The sequence below is a fragment of the Eschrichtius robustus genome, chromosome X (assembly GCF_028021215.1).
Source record: "Eschrichtius robustus isolate mEscRob2 chromosome X, mEscRob2.pri, whole genome shotgun sequence".
In the NCBI taxonomy this organism is placed as follows: Eukaryota; Metazoa; Chordata; class Mammalia; order Artiodactyla; family Eschrichtiidae; genus Eschrichtius; species Eschrichtius robustus.
The window spans coordinates 94,311,960-94,339,713 of NC_090845.1; the positions used below are offsets into that span (position 1 = coordinate 94,311,960).

A 27,754-nucleotide genomic window follows, 5' to 3' on the forward strand; every position below is an offset into this window, starting at 1 on the left:
AGTGGCATGGACATGTATACACGACCAAATGTAAAATAGATAGCTAGTGAGAAGAAGCTGCATAGCACAGGGAGATCAGCTCGGTGCTTTCTGACCACCTAGAGGGGTGGAATAGGGAGGATGGAAGCAAGACGCAAGAGGGAGGGGATATGGGGGTATATGTATATGTATAGCTGATTCACTTTGTTGTACAGCATAAACTAACACAACATTGTAAACAATTATACTCCAATAAAGATGTTTAAATAAATTAATTAAATTAAATACAAAGAAAAAGAAAAAATATTGGAATCATCTATTGGAGCAAATGTGTAGAAATATGAGAACCCTTGTAAACTGCTAGTAAGAATGTGTTTACCACCAAACATTTGGAAAGCAATGTGACGATATTATTAAAAATTTAAAATGCACATAACTTTTGAGACAGAAATTTCAGTTCTGAAAATCTGTAATAGATAATATAAGCAACAGTACATAAGGTATAACTATAAGGATATTTATTGAAGGATTATTTATAAGGGAATAAAATCTGGAAACTACTTGAAAGTCCACCAATAGGTTGAATAAATTGTGATAGATCTAACCTATGGAATACTATGTAGCTATTTAAAACAATGGGCTGAGTCTTTGCACATTGACCAGGGAGATATCCATGAAAATTGTTAAATGAAAAAAGCAGGTTTCAAGGTAATATACTTAGGAGGTCACAATTTTATTTAATATAGCTTTTGTTGGTCCAGATCAAGATGCGGTGGTAGGAAGATCGTGAGCTCATCTCCTCCCATGGATGCACCAAAACTACCACTACTTATAGAACAACTATCTCCAAGAATGACCTGAAGACAAGCAGAACAGATTTTCTACAACAAAGGATACAAACAAAAGGCCACATCAAGATAGGTAAGAGAGGCAGAGAGGTAGTCTAGTCAGAATCCACTCTCCTAGTGCAGCAACCCCCAAGCAGGAGGAATATCAAAACTACAAAGGTCTGCTCTAAGTAGCAAGGGCTCTGAGTGCTATGTCAGACTCCCCAGCCCAGAGGACTGCATTGGGAAGTTAAGTCCCCATATTGTGTGGCTTTGAAACCAGCCAGGTTTATGTCCAGAAGAGCCAGAGGGCTGTGGGAAACAGAGACTGTACTCTTGAAGGGTTCATGTACATATTCATTTACTCTAAGGCCCAATTGCAGAGGCAGCAGCTTACAGAGTCCCTGTGTCATAGGAGAAAGAAATAAATTGACTAATTTCAGAGCATGTGATAGAAGGGAATCTGGTGGAACTTTCTCTGGGTATAGAAGCACCAATAGGTGCCATTTTTTAAAAAAAATCTTCCACCTAGCTGGCCTGACAGTTATGGGTGTCATTTCTGTCACTCTCCACCAACCTAGCTAACACCATGACCCCACCCCACAGGCCTTTCCAAAGCAGCTCTTCCCTGCCCCACCAACTGGGCCACCTTGGCCAGCACCAGTGCCCCTCCAAAAGTGCTCTCACTCCAGGGTGCCAGCCCCATACACCAGCATGCCAACAGCAGTCATAGCCAGTCCTCATAGTCAGCAGGGCCAGAGACAAGTCCCACCCATCAGGGTGTCCATAGCAGTCATGACCAACCCACAGAGCCAGCAATGCCGGGAGCCAGCCCCATACACCAGCATACCCACAGAAGTATCAGCCAAGCCTAACAGCCAGCCAGTCTGGGGACCATCCCTGCCCACCAGTGTACCCACAGCAACCACAGCCCAACCACAGCACACCTGGAAAAGCTGGCTTTGGTGACTGGAGAGATTGTACCACTGGGCCCCACAGGACATCTTCCATATAATGCCACTCTTTCAAGATAGGGAAACATAGTTGATATACTTAACACATAGAAACAAACACAGAGAGTTAGGTAAAATAAAGGAGACAAAGGAATACCTTCCAAACAAAAGAACAAGACAAAACCTCACTAAAGGAAAGGCAGATAAGCAGTTTACCAGGAAAAGAGTTCAAAGCAATAGTCAAAAACATGCCCACCAAACTCAGGAGAAGAATGGATGAACTCAGTGAGAACTTCAACAAAGAGATAGAAAATACAAAAAAAGAACCAAATGGATCTCAAGAATACAATAACTGAAATGAAAAATACAATAGAGGGAATCAACAGCAGATTAGAGTATGCAGAAGAATGGACCAGTGATCTGGAAGACAAGGTAGTGGAAATCACCCAAACAGAGCAGCAAAAAGAAAAAAGACTTAAAAATGAAGACAGTTTAAGGGACCTCTGGAACAAAATCAAGCATACTAACATTCACATGGTAAGGGTCCAGGAAGGAAAAGAGAGAGAGAAAACTACAGAAAACCTATCTGAAGAAATAACAGCTGGAAACTTCCCTAACCTGGTGAAGGAAACAGACATCTAAGTCCAGGAAGCACAGAGAGTCCCAAACAAGATAAACCCAAAGAGACCTACACCAAGAAAAATTATAATTAAAATGTCAAAAGTTAAATATAAAGATAGAATCTTAAAGCAGCAACAGAAAAACAACTAGTTACATATGAGGGAACCAATAGAAGACTGCCAGCTGATTTTTCAGCAGAAACTTTAGAGGCCAGAAGGGACTGGGATGATATATTCAAAGGGCTGAAAGAAAAAAAAAAACTTACAAACAAAAATACTCTACTCAGCAAAATTGTTCAGAAACGGGGAGATCAGGGGTTTCCCAGACAAGCAAAAGCTAAAGGAGTTCATTACAGGGACTTCTTTAAACAGAACATAACAGAAAAGAAAAGGCCATATTTAGAAACAAGAAAATCTTGAAAGAAAAACTCTCACTGGTAAAGGCAAACATATAGTAAAAGTAGTGGGTCAATCACCTATAAAGCAAGTATGAAGGTTAAAAGACAAAATTAGTAAATTCATCTATATCTAAAATAATTAAACAATACACAATATTAAAATATGTAAAGTATGATGTCAAAAACATAAAATGAGAAAAGGAGAGTAAAAATGTAGTGCTTTTAAAATATGCTAGAACATAAGCAACCATTAAATTAAAGTAGACTGCTATAGACATAGGTTTTTTTTTAACATCTTTATTGGAGTATAATTGCTCTACAATGGTGTGTTAGTTTCTGCTTTAAAACAAAGTGAATCAGCCATACATATACATATATCCCCATATCTCCTCCCTCTTGTGTCTCCCTCCCAACCTCCCTATCCCACCCCTCTAGATGGTCACAAAGCACCGAGCTGATCTCCCTGTGCTATGTGGCTGCTCCCCACTAGATATCGATTTTACATTTGGTAGTGTATATATGTCCATGCCACTCTCTCACTTCGTCCCAGCTTACCCTTCCCCCTCCCCGTGTCCTCAAGTCCATTCTCTACGTCTGCATCTTTATTCCTGTCCTGCCCCTAGGTTCTTCAGGACCATTTTTTTTTAGATTCCATATATATGTGTTAGCATACAGTACTTGTTTTTCTCTTTCTGACTTACTTCACTCTGTATGACGGACTATAGGTCCATCCACCTCACTACAAATAACTCAATTTCATTTCTTTTTATGGCTAATATTCCATTGTATATATGTGCCACATCTTCTTTATCAATTCATCTGTCGATGGACACTTAGGTTGCTTCCATGTCCTGGTTATTGTAAATAGTGCTGCAGTGAACATTGGGGTACATGTGTGCTTTTGAATTATGATTTTCTCAGGGTATATGCCCAGTAGTGGAATTGCTGGGTATATGGAAGTTCTATTTTTAGTTTTTTAAGGAATCTCCATACTGTTCTCCATAGTGTCTGTATCAATTTACATTCCCACCAACAGTGCAAGAGGGTTCCCTTTACTCCACACCCTCTCCAGCATTTATAGTTTGTAGATTTTTTGATGATGGCCATTCTGACCAGTGTGAGGTGATACCTCATTGTAGTTTTGACTTGCATTTCTCTAATGATTAGTGATGTTGAGCATCTTTTCATGTGTTTGTTGGCAATCTGTATATCTTCTTTGGAGAAATGTCTATTTAGGTCTTCTGCCCATTTATGGATTGGGTTGTTTGTTTTGTTGATATTGAGCTGCATGAGCTGCTTGTAAATTTTGGAGATTAATCCTTTGTCAGTTGCTTCATATGCAAATATTTTCTCCAATTCTGAGGGTTTTCTTTTCATCTTGTTTATGGTTTCCTTTGCTGTGCAAAAGCGTTTAAGTTTCATTAGGTCCCATTTGTTTATTTTTGTTTTTATTTCCATTTCTCTAGGAGGTAGGTCAAAAAGGATCTTGCTGTGATTTATGTCATAGAGTGTTCGGCCTCTATTTTCCTTTAAGAGTTTTAAAGTGTCTGGCCTTAATTTAGGTCTTTAATCTATTTTGAGTTTATTTTTGTGTATGGTGTTAGGGAGTGTTCTAATTTCATTCTTTTACATGTAGCTGTCCAGTTTTCCCAGCACCACTTATTGAAGAGACTGTGTTTTCTCCATTGTATATCCTTGCCTCCTTTATCAAAAATAAGTTGACCATATGTGTGTGGGTTTATCTCTGGGTTTTCTATCTTGTTCCATTGATCTATATTTCTGTTTTTGTGACAGTACCATACTGTATTGATTACTGTAGCTTTGTAGTATAGTCTGAAGTCTGGGGGCCTGATTCCTCCAGCTCCGTTTTTCTTTCTCAAGGTTGCTTTGGGTATTCAGGGTATTTTCTGTTTCCATAGAAATTGTGAAATTTTTTGTTCTAGTTCTGTGAAAAATGCCAGTGGTAGTTTGATAGGGATTGTATTGAATCTGTAGATTGCTTTGGGTAGTATAGTCATTTTCACAAGGTTAATTCTTCCAATTCAAGAACATGGCATATCTCTCCATCTGTTTGTATCATCTTTAATTTCTTTCATCAGTGTCGTATAGTTTTTTGCATACAGGTCTTTTGTCTCCTTGGGTAGGTTTATTCCTGGGTGTTTTGTTCTTTTTGTTGCAATGGTAAATGGGAGTGTTTCCTTCATTTCTCTTTCAGATTTTTCATCATTACTGTATAGGAATGCAAGAGATTTCTGTGCATTAATTCTGTATCCTGCAACTTTACCAAATTCATTGATTAGCTCTAGTAGTTTTCTGGTAGCATCTTTAGGATTCTCTATGTATACTATCATGTCTTCTTCAAACAGTGACAGTTTTACTTCTTCTTTTCCAATTTGTATTCCTTTTATTTCTTTTTCTTCTCTGATTGCCATGGCTAGGACTTCCAAAACTATGTTGAATAATAGTGGTGAGAGTGGACATCCTTGTCTTCTTCCTGATCTTAGAGGAAATGGTTTCAGTTTTTCTCCACTGAGAACAATGTTGGCTGTGAGTTTGTCATTTATTATGTTGAGGAAAGTTCCCTCTATTCCTACTTTCTGGAGGGTTTTTATCATAAATGGGTGTTTAATTTTGTCAACAGCTTTTTCTGCATCTATTGAGATGATCATATGGTTTCTCTCCTTCAATATGTTAATATGGTGCATCATATTGATTGATTTGCATATATTGAAAAATCCTTGCATTCCTGGGATAAACCCCACTTGATCATAGTGTATGATCCTTTTAATGTGCTGTTGGATTCTGTTTGCTAGTATTTTGTTGAGGATTTTTGCATCTATGTTCATCAGTGATGTTGGCCTGTAGTTTTCTTACTTTATGACATCTTTGTCTGGTTTTGGTATCAGAGTGATGGTGGCCTCATAGAATGAGTTTGGGAGTATTCCTCCCTCTGCTATATTTTGGAAGAGTTTGAGAAGGACAGGTGCTAGCTCTTCTCTAAATGTTTGATAGAATTCACCTGTGAAGCCATCTGGTCCTGGACTTTTGTTTATTGGAAGATTTTTAATCACAGTCTCAATTTTAGTGCTTGTGATTGGTCTGTTTATATTTTCTATTTCTTCCTGGTTCAGTCTTCGAAGGTTGTGCTTTTCGAAGAATTTTTCCATTTCTTACATAGAACCTTTTATACATGAACCTCATGGTAACCACAAATCAAAAACCTATAACAGATACACAAGAAACAAAAAGAAAGGAATACAAACAAAACACTAAAGAATGTCATCAAATCACAGGGGGAAAATGAGAGAAGAAAGAAACAGAGAAGAACTACAAAAACAAAAAGAAATATAAAAACCACCAAGAAACAGTTAACAAGATGGCAATAAGTACATAGCTATCAATGATTACTTTAAATGTAAATGAACTAAATGTTCCAATTAAAAGACATAGGGTGGCTGAATGGATAAAAAACAAGATCCATATATATGCTGCCAACAAGTGGCTCACTTTAAGAGCTAAAGACACACACAAACTGAAAATGAGGGGATGGAGAAAGATATTCCATGCAAATGGAAACCAAAAATAGCTGGGGTAGCAATATGTATATAAGACAAAATAATCTTTAAAACAAAGACTGCAACAAGAGACAAAGCCATTATATAACGATAAAGGTATCAATCCCAAAGGAGGATAGAACACTTGTAAATATCTATGCACCCAACATAGAAGCACTGAAATACATAAAGCAAATACATAAAAAGAGAAATTGACAGTAATACAATAATATTAGGGTATTTTAACACCCTACTTAAAAAAATCAGTGGATAAATCATCCAGACCAAAAAATAAAAATTAATAAGGAAACATTGGTCTTAAATTATACATTAGAGCAGATAAACTTAGTAGATATATATAACACATTCCACCCAAAAATAGAAGAATACACATTTTTTTCTAGTGTACATGGAACATTCTCCAGGATAGATCACATGTGAGGTCACAAAACGTCTCAAATTTAAAAAGATTGAAATCATATCAAGCATTTTTTTCCAACCACAGTGGTGTAAGACTAGAAATTAATTACAAGAGAAAACTGCAAAAAACACAAACACCTGGAGTCTAAACAGCATGCTACTAAATGACCAATGTGTCACTGAAGAAATCAAAGAGGAAATCAATAAATACCTATAGACAAATGAAAATGGAAACACAATGTTCCAAAAGCTATGGGACACAGCAAAAGCAGTTCTAAGAGGGAAGTTTACAGTGATACAGGCCTACCTCAGGAAAAATCTCAAATAATCTAAATTTACATTTAAAGGAACTAGGAAAAGAAGAACAAACAAAGCCCAAAGTTAGTAGAAGGAAGGAAATGACAAAGATCATAGTGGAAATAAAATAGAGATTTAAAAAAAAAACAGCAATAGAAAAGATCAATGAAACTCATGGCTGCTTCTTTGAAAAGATAAACAAAATTGATAAAACTTTAGCTAGATTCATCAAGAGAAAAAGAGACAGGGTCCAAATAAATGAAATCAAAAATGAAAAAGGAGAAGTTCCAACATATACCACAGAAAAACCAAGTATCATAAGAGATAACTATGAACAACTATGCACCAAAAAATTAGACAACCAAGAATAAATGGATAAAGTCCTATAAACATAAAATCTTCCAAGACTGAATCAGGAAGAAGTAGAAAATATGAACAGACTGATTACTAGTAATGCAATTGAATCAGTAATAAAAAAACTCCCAACAAACAAAAGTCCAGGGCATCACAGGTGAATTCTATTAAATATTTAAAGAGTTAATACCTATCCTCAAATTATTTCAAAAAAATAAATGGGAAGAAATGTTCCCAAATTTATTTTATGAGGCTAGCATTACCCTGAAACAAAGGCCAGATAAAGCCATTACAAAGAAGAAAATTACAGGCCAATATTCCTGATGAACATAGATGCAAAAGTCCTCAACAAATTATTAACAAGCCAAATTCAACAATACATCAAAAGGATCATACACCATGTTCAAGTGGGATTTATTCCAGTGATACAAGGATGTTTCAATATCCGTAAATCAGCGAACATGATACACTATGTTAACAATGTATAAAAATAATATGATCATCTCAATAGATGCAGAAAAAGCATTTGACGAAATTCAACATCCATTTATGTTAAAAACTTTCAACAAAATGGGTATAGAGGGAACATCCCTCAGCATAGTAAAAGCCATATATGACCAATCCACAGCTAACATAATACTCAACAATGACAAGCTGAAAATTTTTCCTCTAAAATCAGCAACAAGTCAAGGATTCACACTTTCGCCACTTTTATTCAACATAGTGTTGGAAGTCCTAGCCACAGTAATCAGACCAAAAAAGAGATATAAAGCCATCCAAATTGGAAAGGAAGAAGTAAAACTGTCACTACTTGCACACAACATGACACTATATAAGAAAACTCTAAAGACTCCACCAAAAACTGTTATATCCTATAAATAGAGTAAAGTTGTAGTTACAAAGTCAATAAACAGAATCATTTGCATTTCTATACACTAATAGCAAACTAGCAGAAAGAGAAAGTAAGAAAACAATCCTATTTACAATTGCATCAAAAAGAATAAAATACCTAGGAATAAATTAATCTAGGAAGTGAAAGACCTGTACTCTGGAAACTATAAGGCATTGATGAAAGAAATAGAAGATAACAAACAAATGGAAATATACACTGTGCTCATGGATTTTAAGAATTAATATTGTTAAAACGTTCATACTATGCAAAGCAATCTACAGATTCAATGCAATCACTATCAAAATCCCAATGGCATTTTTTACAGAACTGGAACAATCTTAAAATTTGTATGGAACCACAAAAACAACCCCGAATAGCCAATGCAATCTTAAGAAGAAGAACAAAGCTGGAGGTTTTATGTTCCCTGATTTCAAACTTTACTACAAAGGTATAGTGATCAAAACTGTATGGTACTGACACCAAAACAAAAACAAATACACAGATCACTGGAACAGAAAAGAGAGCCCAGAAACAAACCTATGCTTACAAGTCAATTAAGTTACGACAAAGGGGCTATGAATATACAGTGGGGAAAAGACAGTCTCTTCAATGAATGGTGCTGGGAGAACTGGACAGCTACATGCAAAAGAATGAAAGTGGACCACTTTTTTGGGGGACCACTTTTTTATTCCCTAAACAAACAAACAAACACCACCCCAAAATGGATTAAAGATGTAAATATAATACCTGAAACTATAAAACTCCTTGAATAAAGCATAGGAAATATGCTCTTTGACATCCATCTTAGCAATAATTTTTTGGATCTGTTTCCTCAGGCAAGGGGAACAAAAGCAAAACTAAACAAATGAGATTATATAAAACTAAAAAGCTTTTGCACAGCAAAGTAAACAATCAACAAAATTTAAAGGCAACCTATGGAATGGGAGGAAACATTTGCAAATAACATATCTGATAAGGTGATAATATCAAAACATATAACAAACTTATACAACTCAATGTCAAAATAAAAAGCAGTCTGATTAAAAATGGGCAGAAGATCTATATTTTTCCAAAGAAAACATACAGATGGCTAACACATACATGAAAAGATGCTGAACATCACAAATCATCAGGGAAATGCAAATCAAAACCACCATGAGCTATCACCTCACACCTGTCAGAATGGCTACTATCAAAAAGGCTAGAACTAACATGTGTTGGTGAGGATGGGGGAACCCATGTGCACTGTTGGTAGGAATGAAAATTGGTGCAACCACTATGGAAAAGAGCATGAAGGTTCCTCATAAAATTAAAAATAGAACTACCATATGATCCAGAAATTCCACTTCTGGGCATTTATCAGAAGAAAATGAAAACACTAATTAGAATATATATATATATATATATATATATATATATATATATATAATTATTTTATATATATATATATATATATATATATTATTATTTTATATATATATATATATATATATATATATATACCCTTATGTTCATTCCAGCATTATTTACAATAACCAAGATGTGGAAGCAACCTAAGTGTCTATCAACAGATGAATGGATAAAGAAGATGTGATATGTGTATGTATATGTATGTATATATATACATATATATGTGTGTGTGTATATATACATAATGGAATATCATTCAGCCATAAAGAAGAATGAAATTGTGCCGTTTGCAACAACACGGATAGACTAAGGGGGTGTTATGCTAAATCAAATAAGTCAGTCAGACAAAGAAAAATACCATATTACTTCACTTATATGTGGAATCTAAAAAACAAAACAAATTAACAAACAAAACAGAAACAGACCCATAGAAACAGAGGAAAAAACTGATGGTCTTTAGAGAGGAGGAGTTTGAGGGGTTGGGTGAAATAGATGAAAAGGATTAAGAAGTACAAACTTCCAGTTATAAAATAAATAAGTCACTGGGATGTAATGTACAGCATAGAGAATAGTCAATAATATTGTAATAACTTTGTGTGGTGACAGTTACTATACATTGTGGTGATCAATTCATATTGTATATAAATGTCTAATCACTATGTCATACACCTGAAACTAAAATAATATTTTAAGCCAGCTATACTTCAATAAAAAAGTTAAAAAGAAAAAAATAATGTAAAAGAATAGCCTTTGTTATGGGTTTGTTTAGGTTTGTAAGAGAATGGAGAATTGTGTGGTAAACAGTAAATACTGTTAACTCACGGAAAGTGAGACTGCAAAGGTGAAGATGAGACTATTATGCTTTACTTTATATACTTTTATTTCATAGTTTTACTGTTACCCTTTTTTTACAATAAAGTTTTATTAGTTTCATAATTTTAATGAAATATGCTTTTTCTCTGGATTTAATTTTCCCTGACTACTATGAAGTAGAGCAAGTTTTTATATATTTATTCATTACTTGTATTTCTTCTTCTGTGAATTGCCTATTCATAGCTTTTGCCCATTTTTCCATTGGGGATATTTTTTTCTCTATCAATTTTTAATAGCTCCTTGCCTATTAGTGAGATTAAGAATTTGTTGGTCATATATATTGCAAATATTTTTCCAGGTCCATTGAATTATTTTAGTTTTTATGTGATCAAAGCTAACAGTCAGGCTTCCCTGGTGGTGCAGTGGTTGAGAATCTGCCTGCTAATGCAGGGCACACGGGTTCGAGCCCTGGTCTGGGAAGATCCCACATGCCGCGGAGCAACTAGGCCCGTGAGCCACAGCTACTGAGCCTGCGCATCTGGAGCCTGTGCTCCGTAACAAGAGAGGCCGCGATAGTGAGAGGCCTGCACACTGCGATGAAGAGTGGCCCCCGCTCGCCGCAACTAGAGAAAGCCCTCGCACAGAAACGAAGACCCAACACAGCCAAAAATAAATAAATAAATAAATAAATAAATAAATAAATAAATAAATAAATAAAAAGCTAACAGTCTTTTCCTGAAGCTCTTAAAACAGTAAGTTAGATCTATATGCTTTGCTGTGTATAAAATATTAAGTGAAATAAAACAAGTTGCTGAGTGATATGTATAGTACAATCTTATCTTCTCATTTAAAAAATAGAGGAAAATATATTATGCTTGCATATTTTTATGAGAAAAGATAAAAGTATGGAAAGATGAAACCCAGACAATTAACACTGATTATCTCAATGATGTGAGATGGGAGAAGAAGCGATTATTAACTTTTTCTTTACACATCCATATATGACTTGACTTGTTACAGCAAGTATGTATGGTTATTGTAAATGGAAAAATATTAAAGAATACTATCACTGTGCTTTCAGTATCCTCCTTGGATGAGAATGTATATCATGTAGGGCATGTACCACTCTCACAGATTCTTCTTGGAAGCACTATAAGAGGAATAATTGATTGGATTTGTTCCCTAAATTATGGTTGGGAGAGTAGCATAGTCACACATTCCCAGAAGTAACACACTACCCCCCCCCAACACACACACACATACACATACAAAAACCTGACCTTAAAGACCCTCTAACGTTTGAATACTGCAAAGAGAAAAACAGAAGAAATGGAAGTACATACTTGCAGATTGTGATTGAGAGTGCACTTTGTGTGGTAACGCCTAGGATCAGGAGGAGGCTAAAGGGAGAGGGAAGGAGGGGTGGCAATGTTTGCATTGCTTGGCACTTGCTCCACATATAAAAATAGCTAGTTATGTCTTTGAATTCTAACCAAGTGTAGCATTTGTTCTGTGACTTTATATAAAATGTAGTTTCATGGGTGTGACTTAAGGATAGTACATGTCCCTAAGTTGGAAACAGAATAGCAATGTCTTCTGAGTGAATAGCCAGAGACCACAATACATAGGGGAAAAGAACAGTAGTTGCAGTTTCTCAGAATTGGAAAGGATTTAGATTTGCTTTAGTTCAATCTACCTTCTAATCCATGAGTTCTTTGTACAAATCCAGGGCAGATGATCCAGGGTAGTCTCCTCTTGAAATATTTCCAGTTAGAGAGAGTTCTTTCCTTCATAAAGCAGCTAATTCTTTATAGTGACAACTATTAGAATGTTCTTTATATTGCTATATGTTTTACCTTCTTGGAACATCTATCCATTGATCCTTCTTTATTATGACTTCCCATTAAAAATATGTGAAGATAGCTACTCCATCTCCCTAAGCCTTCTCCTCAAAAGGCTGTACATCACCAGTCCCTCAACATTTCCAAATGTCATAATTTCTAAATTATTCACCATTATTCACTTTCCCTAGTTTGGAGACTATTTAATTTGTTTAAATATAATATTCTGAAATAATCAGCCCTCTTCTGGTGTCTTTACCGGGGTACAATTAAGAAAATTGTCCTTGATTTGGTTATCTTACTGGTCTTTCTGGTATCACTGCAATACTAGATTAATGTTACCTTTTAAAGTTGTTTCTCCCCTTCTTGTTCTTATGGAATTGATTATTTGTTTTTCAAACCAAGATGCAAAAATTCACACTTATATCTGTAAAATGTCACCTGGTTGGTCTGGGCCAATATTTCTAGGTTCTTGCACAGTCCGATTCTCTACAGGATACCCCTGCTACTTTAATGCTCTAGTCCATGCCCAGAGGGAATGCAAAATGCCATAAGCAAAAACAACCAGAGGAACAAGACAGCCAAAAGCCAGCAGAACGGGCCTTCATTTGTGCTTATTCTTTGCTCCACTTCAGTTTGCCCCCTGCCTCCCTTTCCTAACCCCCTGCTCATTCATCATTCTAGCTTCCTGGCAGCTCCAGTCTCATCTCTAGTTTTATCTTCTCAGCTTGTCTGCTTCACTGCCTCCCAAACCTATGGCCAATTTATTGCTTGTCTTCTCTACCCTATTCTGACCTTGGGACCCTTTCCTTTGAATTAACCCTAAAGACTACCTTATGTCTCAGCCCAATCACTTCCTTAGCTCTACTTCCTTCTTGCTCGGCCTTGGAGTGGTCAACCTATATATTAATAATTCTTCACAGTTTGGGTTCATCAACAAAAGTTATATGCATGTCTTTCATGTTGTCACCTAAAACACTGATAAGTAAGTTGAAAACCAAGACAAGGACAGAAAATCTGTATCACATTCCTTTTAGAGTTTCTCTCCTTAGGATTCTATTTATTTTTCCACTAATTTTAACAAACCGTATTTCTTAAATCATAGAGAGCTGCACTGTCCAGTATAGTGGCCTCTAGCCATTGTATAATTTTAAATTATACACTGTATAAATTATGCACTGTATAAATAAAGTTACCTCAATTAAAATTAAATAAAATTTAAAATTCAGTTCCTAAGTTGTAATAGTCACATTTCAAGTAATCAGCCACATGTTTCTAGAGGCTATCATACTTAATTAACAGTGCAGATATTGAACATTTTTACCACCACAGAAGTTCTACTGAACAGTGCTACTCCAGAATATATATTTCATTATGCTCAGCATACCCTTATATCAGTATCACAAATTCTCTTCAATTTGCTATTGATTCGTTAGTCAACTGTTTTGTTCATCTAATCATGCCCTTCTGTGCTTTTTCCATCCCACATTTGCCTATCTAGACTAAGAGGATATTATAAGATTCTTCACTGAAATAAAAATACATTGACTATAGTAGCATCCTGGTCTACTTGGTGAGCAACTCATTTGACTAGTTATTTATTGCTTTGTAACAATTCATCCCAAAATTAGTGGTGTAAAAATATCATCTTTTCTTATTTCTCATGTTTTCTATGGGTTAGGAATTTAGGAGTGGCTTAGTTCAGGGTCTGTCATGAAGTTGCAGTCAGATGTTACCTGTGAGTGCTATCATCTTAAGGCTTGAATGGGGCTGGGAAATTCACATCCAATGTAACTCATTACATAATTGGCAAGATGGTATTGGATGTTGTCCACAGGCCTCAGTTCTTCTCCATGTAGGTCTCACCACAGGGCTGCTTCAATGTCTTCAAACCCTGGCAAATGGCTTTCACCAGATCAAGCAATCTGAGACACCTAGGTAGAAGCTTCAATGTCTTTTATGACCTAGCTTTATAAGTCATACATTAGCACTTCATCCATATTCTATTGGCCACACAGGTCAGCCCTCATTAATTGTGGGAGGATACCACACAAGGTCATGTCATGAATGACAAGATGCCTGGTTCACTGGGGGGTACCTTGAAGGTTGATGTCACATCATTCAAAATAAAATATGAGCTGGTTTGTCATGGTACCTTATTAATGTATCCCTGCTTGCTCCTGGGAAGTACCTCTTAGGAGCCATCTATATAATATTCTGTGAGAATTCCCTTAGAACCAACATCAAGGTTACTGGTCTATAGTCCCTGGAATCTATCTTTTTGTTCTGTTTTGAAAATTGGAATTTTGCCTGTTTTCAAATTTGCAGCACTTCTATTATATTCCGAAGATCACCACAATCACATATGCAGGTTTTTTTTTTTTTAATTTTAAGTCTGTCATTTTTATGAGCTTAGAGATTTGCCCCTCAGCACAACAGCTGAGTACTCTCTATCAATTTTCTCTCTTCTCCGACACTATTGTGTAGTGTATCACAATATTTTTTTGTTGAAGTAATGTTCTCTCAGGACATTCTTGATTCTGTGTGTATTTGTGCGTGTATGTGTTGCTCTCTACAAGACAGAACCATGAACAAGAATCCTACTTCTTGAGATATAAATTTAAAAATAAGGGAACAAAAGAATAAGGAGAGAATGCCATGTGTGTGTGTTTTCCTAAAGTTTATTGTCATAGAGAATGGTGTACACCAAATTGTTAACAACTTGGGGGAGGGGGTTGTGGTGGTAGTATGTGATTGGATGGAGGAGGTAGAGACTGTTACCTTTTTCTGCATTCAACTTTGAGTTGTTTGACATTACAATGAGTTGATATTTTCTAATACAATAATATAAGACATTAAAATATGCTCTCTATCATTATTACTTCCTCCCCCAGTGGCAGCGCTGTGACCTAGATTTAGGAAAGCATTGCCCATATATTTCCTTTCATCAGTCTATAGCACACTCTCATAACAATACCACTTCCATTTTCTCTTTCCTTTTAATCCTCAATCAAAAGGATATCCATCCTACTTATGTAATGTATTCCTTTCTACGTAAATGTTTAATTTCTTAAACTTCCATGCTATTTCTCTTTTCCTTCTTTTATTTTTCTCTCTTTTCAAAATACACACACTCTAGTTGTGGATTGCTAGTTGCAACTCACTTTTTTAAGTCTCAGTAATATTATGGAGATTAAACACACACACACACATACTTCAACTTTACTATGTTCTTTATACATTATGCATTCAGGGCCAAATCCCAGTTCTGTTGGATCTGAAGCTTTTATAATTTTGGGGGCCCACTTCAAAACAGAATATAAAATTGCCAATGCAGAATTACTAGTACCACTCCCAGGCCCTTAGAAGTGCAAGTGAGTTATCTTGAAGCATAAGCTTCATTACCATCCTGGTAGATGTGTTCCTATATGTGTTTGTGCTAAGGGAGGGAGGCTGGCTAGCCTGAAGTTCCTGGGTTGGGAATTCCAGGACTAGGATGGTATGGCCTTCAAAGAGGGAAAAGAGTGAGAAAAAAGGAAGCCCCATGGCTATCTTCAGAAATTCATCTGACTTTTGGTTTTAATCTCCCTGTTTTAGGTCTCTTTATAAAACAATTGTCTTTTTTTAGAGTAGCATTCCAGTTTTCAATAGCGACAAGACCCATGTTCAGCCAGGATCAGATTTCCAGGGCCCCATTTTAGAAACAAGCATAGCTCAAATCATGCCGAGCTTAAGAGCATTCCATGACAAGTGACAGAAGCTTTGCAAACTATGGTCAGAAGGCACATTTCATGACCTTTAGCCTGAGAAACATCAGGTGGTTTTTTTTTGCTTTGTCCCCAGAAGATTGACACATAGGAAAAATCCAAAGAATCAGTGGCAAGAGTGTTGGGGACTGCGGCAGAAATCCTACAGTTTCAAAGTTGTCTCCAAAAAGAAGAATGAAAACCATAAGAAGGTCCTTTAGCCCAATGGTTCCCAAAGGAGGTTCCTCCCTCAAAGAGGAATCCTGAGGCTCTTAAAGATAGGCTGCCCCAGCCACTCACATGTATACTGGGAGATATTGGACCTTGAGTATTTACAGTCACAAATGTGCAAAGTATCTTGTCAAGAAGATTGCTATGTAACCTAATTCTGCTATTCCCACTCAGGATCAGTAATGTAGGCGGCAAACTTGTCCTAACAGAAGTTTACAAGACACTCATTTTCATACCCAAGGTGTCAGAATGGAGGAAAAACAATAAATGGCAGACCATTTTGTGTGTTTAAATGCTTAACAGATGTGTAATAAAGCATTTTATGAGATTCATTTTTAGTGTCGATTAAGATATATATTGCCAGTTATAAATGTATAAATGAAAAAAGAAGAAAAAGCAGCCTAGAATCTTTTGAATCTGTATTTTTCATAACACACACATGCTCTTACAGTATAATTTCTCCAGATTATGGCAATTAGCAATTTACATGAAAAAACAAATATGCAATTCTTTGTATACAAAGATGAAAGCATCGCTGGCTGGCCAGAGGTGAGGTGCTATCAAGGGCCAAAGAGTAGAGAGATGCACACTGGCCCTCTGGAGGATCAAACCCATACCCTTGGCACCATGTCTGCAGTACTCTTACCAACTGAGCTAACTGGCTGTAACCTTGCCATTTAGCGTCTCAGGTCTGCTAAGCACGATTGCTCACAAACACAGCCTCCTTCAAGTCTCCACTGAATAAGGTTTATTTTCAGCCAAAAAACTCTCTAGAAGCAATAGGAATGGATTTTAATATTTTCTAAGCATTGAAAATTGCTGGGTTTTTCCTCTGGAAGTTTCTTAAGCTTGAAATCCATGATTTTTCCCTGTGAGGTGATCCACTTGGTAATCTCTGCGCAGGCAGGTCACAGGCTACTCTTGGGCTAGAGCTGGGTTCCATTACTTCTTATAAAGCCCTTGTTATTTCTCTTAGGAGGGCTTGCAGGCTGAAAGCGGGGAAAGGGGAACTGGATATTCAGGGGCCTAGCTAATGTCATCTGATCTCACTTACCCTGAAGCTTTTTTGAATTTGGCTCCTCTTCACACAGTCTCAAAATATGCACCGGCCCTTCAACAGTCATTGACAAGTGGGTTCTGGAGTCAGACTGCCTGAATTGGAAGCCAGGCTCCTCCAATTACTAGCTGTGAGGCTTTAGGAAAGTTACTTCATCTCTCTGTGCCTCAACTTCCTTGCCTATAAAACAGAGATAATTTAAAAGCTGGAAGAATTTTTGACAAAATTAAATGAGATAATTATATTCAAAACACTTCGTCCAGAACATATAGCAAGTACTCAATAAATTTTAGCTATTAAAAAAAATAACAACAATCAAAAGTTACAAAGTGCACAGGGCCTTAAGATAACAGAATGGATTGGAGGAGAAAGGGATGGAATAAATATGGGACATAAAGTGTTGGCAAAGAAATTATTTCTGGGTAAAATACAATCTGACAAGTTCCTAGACTCTGGATTGACCAGGGTTATTTTCACGCAGTTTGAGGTCAGGAAATAAAGAGAGAAAAAAGAACACTTTGGAAGGGAGAAGGGGAAGTGATGGTTGTGGGGTGAGGGGAAAAGAAGTCCTGAAGTTGGAAAACAAGTGCCCTACTTCAGGGTTTGTCTCAGCCTCATGCTTGGGGGCCATCTATTTGCCTTCTGGTCGGCTAGCCGGGCTGACCTTCCCCAAGCTGGCCACAAAAATCCCCATAATGGCAGCTTACAAGGCAAAATTTCCACGCTCTTCCATGACTCCTTTTTCCTTGAAAATAATAATAACTTTAAAAATGTGTAGGTTCTCTGTCAAGTTCTGATCAAACACCTAGCTTCCCCTCCCCCTACCAGGGGGGTTCCACCCGGCGATGCGGCTAATCCCCATGGAGTCAAGAAGCTGCTAGCCTCCCACGGAGCCTTGCAACTAGAGAGCCCAACGATCTAGCCTGGATTCTTTTGCCTGGTCTGGACTTGTCCCCTTAGACAGGCTAAAACACTCTCTGCCATCGGGGGCCACGGGGCATTTCCCCACACCCTACCGTCAGCAAACTGCATTGTTAAAAAAAAAAAAAAAAGTCTCAACACTTGTTCCCTTTAGCAAAGATTCTCTTCAGATTTCCTTTAAATGTTGTATTTCTTGACTCTCTTGATTTCTAAAAACTAGATATGTATTAAAAAGTGTAACTTTCTATTAATTAGCTCACCTGCCCAGCTGTAGTTATGAAATGTTATTTTCAGATTAATATTTAACAAGATCTAGAAGAGTTTTTCTGATCATTCAGGAATGCTTAAACTGTGTTTTAAAAAGGCAAGATTTTGTGCGGTGGAGTTGTCAAGATTTGAATTCTTGGAAAATAAAATTTGCTTGGTTTACATCATATTTGAATTAACAAGAAAATTCGATCCAGAACATCCGAGTTTCTTTTTGGGGGGAGGCGGTAGTTGGTTTTCCCGCACCCGTTCACAGAGAATTTTCTTTATTTAGCGAGACCGGGTTCCTCAGACTGTGGCGATTACAGAACTCACTGAGGCTCGGAGGTTAAGGAATGTAAAGGGGTCAAACTCGGAAGTTGAAACAGACACGAAATAAAAAAAATCCACCAATATATAAAGAAAATAATAACAAAGTTAGAAGCCTGGGTCAGAAATGGTGAGCTCCAGGTCTGTGGGAAGAATTATTCCTGTAAATCTTCCTAGTGGAGGTAGAAATTTTTCACTTAAAAAAGAAAGAAACCGGAAACAAACCCCCCACATCGCGTTCTGACTCCGGAGTGCGGGTGCGCGAATGCAGTCGATGAGCTCAAGGGAAAGTAAGCAGCCTTGGGACGTTTTCTAAAGTGTTCTTTGCAGTGCAAGAGCTTAGAATGCGGTTAGTTGTACACACCGACTCCCTTTCCCATAAACTCTTCGAGAGGTGCCTTACCTCTCAAGGTTAAATCGCCTCTGTCAGATTCTTTTAAACCGTGTATCGGACCTCCTGCGCTTTGTGGGGAAACGGAGGCGAACAGCCTGGGCACCCGGAAATGTTCTGCAACAAAGGAGCGAATGAATGAAACCCGGCCCAAGAGCTGGAGACTGGGAAGAACGCAGGAACTTTCTCTGAGCTTTGCGAATGCGGCGCACTGCAAACTTAGGACCCGGGGTAACCAGGGCTTCTGAGACTCAGTCTCTCTTAACTCCCAGCACCTGTGAACAGGTGCGGTTCCGACTGGGCAGCCCGGGCCTAGTACCAACCAGCCCGGGGCTAGAAGAGATGTAGACCCCCTCGAGGGGACTTCGCAGCGGCCCTGTCCACGCTGCGCTGCCCTAGGCTAGTGGCTTCGAAGACCAAGCTGTGGTAGCCCTGCGGCGCACTTGGTGTTTTCTCCCCGCCCCGCCCTCACAGGGGCTCGCCTAGGTCTGATCCCTAACCCAGTGGTAGGTCATTTCCTTATCTATCTTGATGGGTCTTTGCAATAAATGGAGCAATAAAATTAGAGGAGCAGAAAGAGAAAATAGACAACTAGAAAAGTCACAAGTGTTTCGTGGAGAGGTGAGGGCGCGGGCTGTTTGGACTGCGGCAGAGCTGTGGGGCCCAGACTGGGAGCGGCGCGGAGCGGGACCGGTTTTCCGGGGCTGGCAGCTGCCTCGAAAAAGTTTCCTGTGGAACACTCGCCAGCGGGGGCGGGGGCGGCGGGCTCAGCGGTGGACGTGGGAGGGGGCGGGCGCCGGGGGCCGGCTCGCAAACCGTTATAGTCCTTCAGCACCTCTCTCGGCCAGTGGCCCCCTCGCCCGCCTCCCCGCCGCGGGGCTGCCCACCTGGCGACGTGACGCTGCACCAATCCCCTTCGAGCTGCTCCCGGGCCCCCTCCTTGCACCGCCCCCCTCCCCACCCTGAAAGAGGCGCACCCTGCCGGGACAGACGCTGCGCTCTCGCCCTCGGAGCACCCTTCTCACTCCTTGGTCTCCGGGACGGACGCTCAGACTCTTCTCTCGCCTTAGCCAGACTCGTTTTCCCGCCTCTCAAACTCCGGCTTCCCTCCACTCCTCGCTCTTTTCCCTCCACTTTCCCCTCCTCTTTCTCCCACGCCGCAAACCCTGGTCCCCGTTGCTTTCCCCGGCCCTTCCCCTTCCCTTCTCCTCCTTCGACTTCTGTCCGCTTTCACCTCAGACTCCCCGAGCGTGCCTAACTCAGTCGCCCGCTCCGGTTCCGCTCGAAGCCATGGCGGGACCTGGGGGTTGGAGGGACAAGGAGGTCACGGATCTGGGCCACTTGCCGGTGAGTAGAGGACGCCCGTCACCCCCGAAGTGCTCTCTTCTGCGAGTTCTGAGCATCGATGGAGGGGACAGACGTCCGAAAGCCTGGCTAGGCCAGGACTTCGATGAGACCGCGACTGCAGGAGGGGACCCCGGGAGTGGGCTTGCGGGAAAGGCGCCCCCTGGGCACCCGGGTTGCTCCAAACTCACGGAAAGGCAAAGGGCCGGGGGAAGAGGGATGGTGGGAAGAGGTGGCAGTAGGTTGGTGCGGGCTACAAACAGCGGGATCTTTTCTAAATGTGGCCCGCTTGGTCTGGCGGCGCTCGGGTACTTGTCCTAGCGGGGCCCAAGGAGAGGCCAAAGAGCGCGACGACGCGTGGCTTCCTGAAAGCACGCCTCTCTGTCACCCCGCCGCCCCGTCGTTTGCTTCTTCTTTTGCCAGAAGAGATGCCCACTCTCAGCGTGACCTTTCCTTCTAGGTGACAGCCAGAAAATTAAAGCGTTGAAGTCTCACTTTCTAATAGCACTTTCTAACACCTTCTTACTCTGCCAGGGCACTGGTCCCGATTTAGTATTGCCGGAGCTAAAGAACTCGACGCCGCTTGGGGAAGAAGTGAATTCTGCACACCCCAATTTTTTTTAAAAAAATGTATTGCGCTCACTTGCTAACCAGATTTAGCTTTTTCTCGTGGTTTTCGTTTGCGGATTCTCCTTTTCCCAAATGCCCAGCTTTCCTCCAGAGTTGTAATTGATTGGTGAGTTATTATCGCCGTCGTTATTAGTAGACTTATTATTTTAGCAGCACCGTTTACTTCATTGGCATCTGGTTTCTGGCAGATATTGGATCCCACCCAAATCCGTTTTTCAAGTTCCCTTTTTAGATTGGCATTTCACTCGCACCCTCTCTTGAATGCAAAGGGCCCCTGGACTCTCTAAAGGGAATAAGCGTGCACCGTGCTGGAATGATCACCAGGCAACTGTAGTACAGGGCAGTGGCCTGCTTGCTTTGGGAAAAGCTAAATGTTAACCTTGAGGTTATGGAACTATTCAAAGTAGCAGTGCCTTAATTTTATACATATTTACATTTAAATATTGTCTTCCTGATGATGGCAGACACCTGTCCCCCTCAAAAATGGGGCATTCCCCAAGCCTCACCTATATAATTTTACACTAAAACAATGTGGAGGAGGAGGTGATGCACATGGGTAACATTTTAGCAAATTGTTCTCAGCCTTTTTTTTAAAGGAGCCTCAATGTAAACGTGTTGAATTACAGATAATCAGCACTGTGGTTATTGATGCAGCTTCATAAAATAAAGTCACAGAATTTTTAAAAGTTAAATATTTTTCCACTCAGTGTATACATGAGATTTCTGGAATATGGAGGCCTCAATTGGTGGTTTCCTTTCTGAACAGCACTTTCATATTCTGACTAGATTTGCTCCCAAGTGTAAAACCAATGAATGAAATGTTACCCTCCTCCAACATTCTCTGTGTACAGTGGGGGAAAGAGAGAGAAAATAAAAATAAAAACTAGGGCAAATATGGAAACCACACGTAGGCAAACTGAAATAAACTCTTTTTTAAATTGACTGAAGGGAGGAATGGGAAAGACCTCCTAGAAATGATAGAACAAGGAATTCCAAAAGCAAGGAGAAAAGGTTTGATTGCTGCAAAAAAAAAAAAAATGGGGGGAAATGGCCCAGACTAACTGACCCGGTCATGGCCCTGGACATGAGAACTTGGTGAGAGCCAAGAAGATAAGGGGAAAGGCTACAATCCTTACATTGCAGTTCACTGAAATAGTTTTCTGGGGGTTGGTGGGGGTGTGGAGGGGAGAAAGATGAGGTTAGTTTTTAATATAGGGATAGGAAGAAGACAAAATTTCAGGGCAATGATGTTTGGCCTCATTTTACAGACTTCATGAAAGTCTCGTAAAGTCCTCAACGTCTAACAATTTCTAAATTTCTATTACATAGGAGATATTTTACATCATGGAGAGCTTCACCATGTGAGCAAATTATGCATAAGTTTCCCCTCTTCCTGAACATCCATCAGGGTCTAAACCCTAAGAAATCAAGTGGAAGAAGAGCACCCCCCCTTTAGAATTTTTTTTTTTTTACATCAAATTTTCAGAGATTCAAAACATTCACTGTTGTTTTGGTCACTGAGGTATAGATTAGTGATTTTGGATTTCTTTGCATTTGACTTATTTCCTAAGTTGCTGAAGAAATAAGAGTAAATGAAAAGGTCAAGAGATATCTAAGTTATCTGTTTGGAAGTTTGCATTTTGATGCAAAGTAGAGATGATAAAGCAAGCAAAGAAACCTGCATATGGTGAGATCCCTTGTGATAATTATCCTCAATAGGATACATATGAGGTCAGAAAGTTGGCATCTGTCAACACCAAGTATACCAACTTGGCAACAGCCAGATAATGAGGGGGGATTCAGACTTTGGAGTTTCACATTGAGCAAAAAAAGAATCTTGAAGAGTATAGAATGATTAAATACGAGTATAGTTTAAGATTGATATATTATGTCCGTTCTAGGGCTGGCCAGCTAAATGACCACAAGACAAGGACCTTTGAGAGAGGCCAAGCTGGCTGTGCAAATTGCGATTTAAAGAAAGTAGTAGAAGGTTATTTGGCATTTTTGTTATTAGATAGATATCTTTTAAGACCTAAAATATTAAGCAATAGTGAAAGCTGGGGAAGCAGGGAGAGGGGAGAGAGAATTGTACTTTCTTTTTTGCATAACTCCCTAAAGTTAAAGACATAAAATAAAAGAGTAAACATAATAACCGGAGACTGACAGGTGGGTAAGCTACATTTTCTTTGTTAATTAATGGGTTACTGTCATTTTTCCATTTTTCCTGACTTACTATTTAATAAACATTTCCTATAGGTGACAAAACAGAAAAGAAAGTACAGAGATTCATGGTTTGTGCTTCCTTTTTGAAAAAGAGAACAGCAAAACCATATATATATATATATATATATATATATATATATATATATATATATATATATATATATATATATATATATATATGTATATATATATATAAAATCTGTGTGTGTTGCACATTGTCTGCCAGCAGCAATACCTGGGGAGATATATATATATATGTAAGTTTTTTTCCCTACTATGCATATGTCACTCAATCCTTGGGACTGGAAACTATTTCTTCATCTCCAAATCTGGCATGTCTTTCACTATGATAGTCCCCTATGCATTCTGTGCCCAGTATGGTAATGACATTCCTCACAACTCTGGCCTTGGTATTTGACACTGCCGTGTGTAGTCCTAATCTATATTGGGGTCAGGATTAGACAGGCCTGGAGGACAGTAGTGGCAGAGGTGATCTGAAATAGTACATGATCCAAAAAACTATATTTGAATTACATTAGGTTTATATTTAAATATAACTGCCAGCTCTCCCAGTCTTCCACCACCCAGACCAAGCCTGCTTTCCACACTCAGTCATGAGAAACTTTCACTTTCTCAAGTCCCTTAGCCCCCTATTTTGAATCAGTTTTACCTTCTAGTCCACAAGGATTGAAATATTCAGCATATCCTCCATTAGGTATTCTAGAGCATCACCTCAAAATGACATTGTACTTCAATCAGTTTTCTCAGTCTTTTTCCCCTCAATATCTAGAGCAGTGGGTTTTATGTTAATGCACCAGAACAGTGCCCAAGAATGATCTTGGATCTTGAGACCCATCCACAGAAATTCTGGTTTCATAATTCCATGGTTGGGACAAGGAATCTGTATTTTAAACAAGATTCTCCAGATGAGTCTCATGTAAGGAGAGTCTATGCAGTCCACAGTTTGAGAAACACTAGTCTAAAGGAAGAGATTGTCCTTTTTAAATTTTCTACTTGAATTGTGAAGCCCATTCCTCCAAATATCTCTGAAACTTACTCTGACACTTATTTTGTTTTATCTGCCATTTTCAGGTTCTCTCTCCATAAACTATTTTCATAAAATCACATTTTCTAATATTTAAAACAAAAGAACAGTAGCCTCTGCTATTTCTTCTAGGTACTGTGCAACCTCTTTTCTTCCTTTAGCTGTCTAACTACTGGAATGTGTTCTATGATTCTCTTTTACTGCCCTAAATCTGAAATGTATTGCTACCTATGATGACCATTTATCATTTCCACTTTGTTCTTAATTTCTGCTGTATTTGGTCCTGTAGATCAGCCTTTGCTTTTGCATCTCTTCCATGGCCAGCAAACACTGCCTTCTAGTGGTTCTTTTTCTTCCTGTTACCCCCAACCCCCTGCCTTTAATAAAATTACCCATCAAGGTTCCCATTTTCCCCCCTCTTCTTGAATTCCGAAGACAGAAACAACTCCCCAAATTCAGGATTTCAGGGGGCAGACTAGGACTTTTAAATTGCAAGAATTAATTTAGATACATAGAAAAATATAACGAAGTATAGAGTATTTGCCCAACATTTTATGGTTCAAAAATGTTTTAAAACTTAGACTTTTAGTAATATCTTTTGAAAAAAACGTTCACAAATTAAGGTTTCTTGTTAACTGACCATTCTTTTAACCAAATGGAACACCGGAACATACTGAACCACCAAATATTCTCTAAATTGATATAGCAGTCATAAATATACAAATCTTTCCTCTTCTGGTTTTCTTATCTCCGAGTAGCAGGGCAGAGGAGAGGACCAAGTAATCATAGAGACCCCCTTGGTGAGGACTTTAATTTCACAGTGACCGAAAAAAGTTGACTTCTCAATACTTCCTTCTTTGGGAGCCCAGAATAAGCTTTCTCTGACTATAATTCAGTGGAAAATCTGATACAAGAAATTGAGTAATATTACCCTAGTAATTAGCATAGTTCCCTTCCTCTTTTTGCCGAGTTTGACAATCATTTAGTCTTGAAAGAGATTAGTGTGGAGATGGGAACAAAAAAATATTGCATAAAACTAATGAAAAAAATAGTCTTAGATGAATACCAAAATGAGCTGCCTTTAAGAACAGAAAAAAAGTTTTTAAAACCTTTTATTATTAAATGTGAGCATGAGGAGAATTAAGATGTTTTGGTCATTTGTGAGCAGGAAAAATTTTCCAAACAACATGAATATAGATAAAATAAGGCCTCCAAGAATTCCACCTGCATTTTATTGTCCCGTTCGTTTCCTTGGTGTCTTTTTTAAGTATGTAAATACCTGGGTTCAAATATGAGTAAGGTACTTACATTATTGAGGGCTAGAAAAAGTATTACAGAAATTAAAGACCGTGCTCAAAGATTTGGAAATAAACTTGTTCAGATAATACAGTAATTCTCTGATATATGGTATCGGGTTTGTTTGTTTGTTTGTTTTTAGCTAAAATGCAGCCTCAACTATAACAAAGAATGGTTTACTGATAGGAATCAGCTAACATATTTGATTCTTTTGACAGATGACCAGAGACTGTTTCTCCAGAATTAATAATGTCTTATATAAATTCCTCAAAGATCTCCTTTAAAGAAATATGCTAAATTGATAAACGCTTCAAGCCAAACCTTAGGAACTTCTTTGTTGGCTTTTTCCCATAAATTTTTCAATGAATTATAACAGCAATGATATGCTTGTTATCAAAGTTCACTATAACAATCTATTTTTAGTTTTCTTGAATCCTCAAAATTATCATTTAAAAAAATTTTTGTATTTTCATTGGGAGTATGTTCCCTGAACTATTTTCCTACAGTAATACTGTGCATATTGTGACATTGATTTTAATGCTAATTTTAAGAAAGTAGGCTGCTAACAATTGTCATAGCAATGCATTGGAAACATCTGGATTTTAGAATGTCAGAATCTGATTTTTTCTAAAGAATTTTAGAGCTAGGAAATCACTTAACACAGCACCTTTATTTTATATATGTGAAAACTGAGTCCCAGAGAGAGTAAATAACTTACACAAAGTCATATAGTTAATTAATGGCAGAACTGGGGCTATAACTTCAGTCTCCTGACTCTGTCCAGTTGAATACTTGTTGACTGAAGTAATCCCAGAGCTGTGTCATTTTCCTATGACACTTTTGCTAGATTACACAAGTATCACACCAGTTTAAAGGAATCTATAATTTCAGTCATATACATTGCATTTGCTCAATAGTTTTTCTGTTTAGCTCACATTTGTCACAGTGATAAAAATATTTTTAAACAAGGTTATACAAAGTTTGTATATATAAAATGTGCTTTCTATAAGGCATGTGAATTTCCAAGAATTTGCCAATGCTCCTATTACTTTGTGTATAAATTGGCATCTACTCATACTTCATATCTGTTTTGCTAAAATAGCAAAATAAGCTGCTAGAGTAAGAGTTTAAATAGTGATAAAATTCAAGAAACCATGTTTTGTGGTGAACAAGAAATGAATATCCATATTTTAAGGTAAGGAAACAATGTTTAAGGATAAACATGGAAGCCTTAAGAATCTGCTGATAAACATATTATATTGTCTAGTTTTTTTAAAAAAAATGATGCTCTTTTAATGCCATGATCTTATTTTGTTATTCATATTTAGAGGCAATATTCTTTCTTAAGAATTACTATTATATAAACAATCTAGACTTTGTAGCCAGTACCTACTCATCATTACATATCTACTCAATATTACCATTGCTATATGGTAAACTTTCTGCCTGTCTGGTTAGCACTCAAAAGATGGATATCAAAAGAGTATTTCAATTGCAAGTAAATTAATTTATTTCTACTTTTAATAGCCTTTCTAATTAACTTACGAATATGCCTCAACTAGACATAATTGTATGCATTTTACAGTTTTATGATAATTATACAACTACTTAATGTTCACACCATTGCTTCTTTTTTATAAATGACTACACTCAGTCCAGGGAGATTGTGACAATGCTATTCTTTTGGTAAATAACACTTAGGTTCTTCCCATGGAAATTCTAAGGGAACAAGGCAGAATAGAAATACCACTCTAGATAATTTAATGCTTGGCTGTTTTTCCAAGAAAATTGAAAAGTTTTATCCTACATTTTTGCAGGATCCCACTGGAATATTCTCACTGGATAAAACCATTGGCCTTGGTACTTATGGCAGAATCTATTTGGTAAGTGGAGTTACATTAGGTATTCATTCTGCATTTTCTAATAACAACAGTGA

The 27,754-nt window shown here is 38.0% G+C and overlaps 1 protein-coding gene across 1 annotated transcript in view; it reads left to right on the forward strand.

Moving 5' to 3' along the window:
* Positions 1 to 20,508: 20,508 nt before the first annotated feature.
* Positions 20,509 to 27,754, forward strand: part of NRK (Nik related kinase) — a 140,801-nt gene continuing 133,555 nt past the window's right edge. Inside the window, exons 1-2 of the mRNA XM_068533558.1 lie at positions 20,509 to 20,627; positions 27,636 to 27,701. Coding sequence (XP_068389659.1) covers positions 20,571 to 20,627; positions 27,636 to 27,701 — 123 coding nt within the window. The 5' untranslated portion in view covers positions 20,509 to 20,570. The remainder of the gene's footprint in view (positions 20,628 to 27,635; positions 27,702 to 27,754) is intronic.